The 1,401-nt window shown below is 55.5% G+C and overlaps 1 protein-coding gene across 1 annotated transcript in view; it reads right to left on the minus strand.

Annotated features, from left to right (window-relative positions):
* Positions 1–1,401, minus strand: part of DPH7 (diphthamide biosynthesis 7) — a 31,606-nt gene continuing 30,205 nt past the window's right edge. The window contains exon 8 of the mRNA XM_011985150.1: positions 1–743. Coding sequence (XP_011840540.1) covers positions 328–743 — 416 coding nt within the window. The 3' untranslated portion in view covers positions 1–327. The remainder of the gene's footprint in view (positions 744–1,401) is intronic.

Below are 1,401 nucleotides of genomic sequence, written 5' to 3' on the forward strand. Positions count from 1 at the left end.
TTTTTCAAAAAACTTCATTTAATATAAATAGTTGCTTAAACAAGTATGAAAGGCTGAAAGTCAAAATCTACCTGAAAAACTTAACAAATCTGCAAGCTGGGAACTGAGTCTCTTCCCCACTGTCTGCCAGAGAGAATCACCCAGTCCATTTTCAGGGGCCTAGCAGGGAAGTTGATTTAAGAGAAGTCAACAGCTTTTCTGACTACACTGTGGATTCCATCAGTGCACAGGCGCCTGCAGGGCTGCAGTAAGCATCTCCGATGAGGTGGTCCGGGGCATTCACTCAGTCTCCCTCCTGGTTTCCTTATGGGAAGGGGCTTCATGATTTCAAGCTCCGTTCCCCTCCCACTCCCAGAGGTGGAGCGCATGGTCATAGAAGGAGCAGGTGGCCAGGAGGCTGAAGGTCGAGTCTGCTGCTTCCGGGTTCACGCCACAGTCACGCGTGGTGGCTGCTGTAGCCTGCAGCCAGGTGCCGCTCTTCCTCATGCGCTCTGTGAGTGGCTTCATTCCACTCTGGGGTCTGGCATGGCCCGCCCCATCGCTATTCTCTGTGCATTCATGACAGGGTGTTGGCAACTCGCCTGCACCCTTCAGGTCTGCCGTCTTGGTTCCTAGGTTGCTAGGAGAGGACCACGAGGGGGCCCGCTGCAGAGAATGGAAGAGCAGCCAGGACCAGTCGGCTCCATACACCAGCGAGTTAGGCAATGTGTGGGATGCCAGGACCGTCGCCTCCTGCTTCTCCTCTGGAGTGAGAGATCAGAAAACCCAGGAAACACAACATCACCCAAAGCCTCTCCCCAACCTGTCATGCCTGACAGACAGACCACCAAGAACAGCCCCTCACAGGTCAGCACGTGTTTCCTGAGGAGCCGCCGTGTCACACAAAGGAACCAGCAAGACCTCCTGGGCAGATGCTGGAGAAGAAACAGACCGTCACCTTGCAGTGCACACGCCTGTGTGCCTCCAAGAGAATCATCAGGCAGGGCTACAGAACCACACTCGAAGGTGAGGAACACAGCAAAAGCCTGAGGGGGGAAAAGACCTCGGTTAACACTTAAAACCAAAGGACAAAGGAGTTTTAGCCAGCTGGGAAGGAAGGGGATGTCTGAGGAACAGGCAGCGTGTACAGCAGAGGTGAGGAAGTCCACGGCTCGCACGGGGAACCGCAAACAGGCGGCCGTGGCACTGTCAGTGACGGACAGTGGGGTGGAGGGTCCCAAGCATGCAGGGCCCGGCACACCCTGTTTCACAGTCTGCATTTTGGAAAGGAGCCGCTGACAAGGTTAAGTGAGCAGCTGCTTTAGAGAAGTTGCTGGCCGGGCGCGGTGGCTCAAGCCTGTAATCCCAGCACTTTGGGAGGCCGAGACGGGCGGATCACGAGGTCAGGAGATCGAGACCATC

Source organism: Mandrillus leucophaeus, unplaced genomic scaffold (genome assembly GCF_000951045.1).
Source record: "Mandrillus leucophaeus isolate KB7577 unplaced genomic scaffold, Mleu.le_1.0 Scaffold28, whole genome shotgun sequence".
NCBI classification, from domain to species: domain Eukaryota; kingdom Metazoa; phylum Chordata; class Mammalia; order Primates; family Cercopithecidae; genus Mandrillus; species Mandrillus leucophaeus.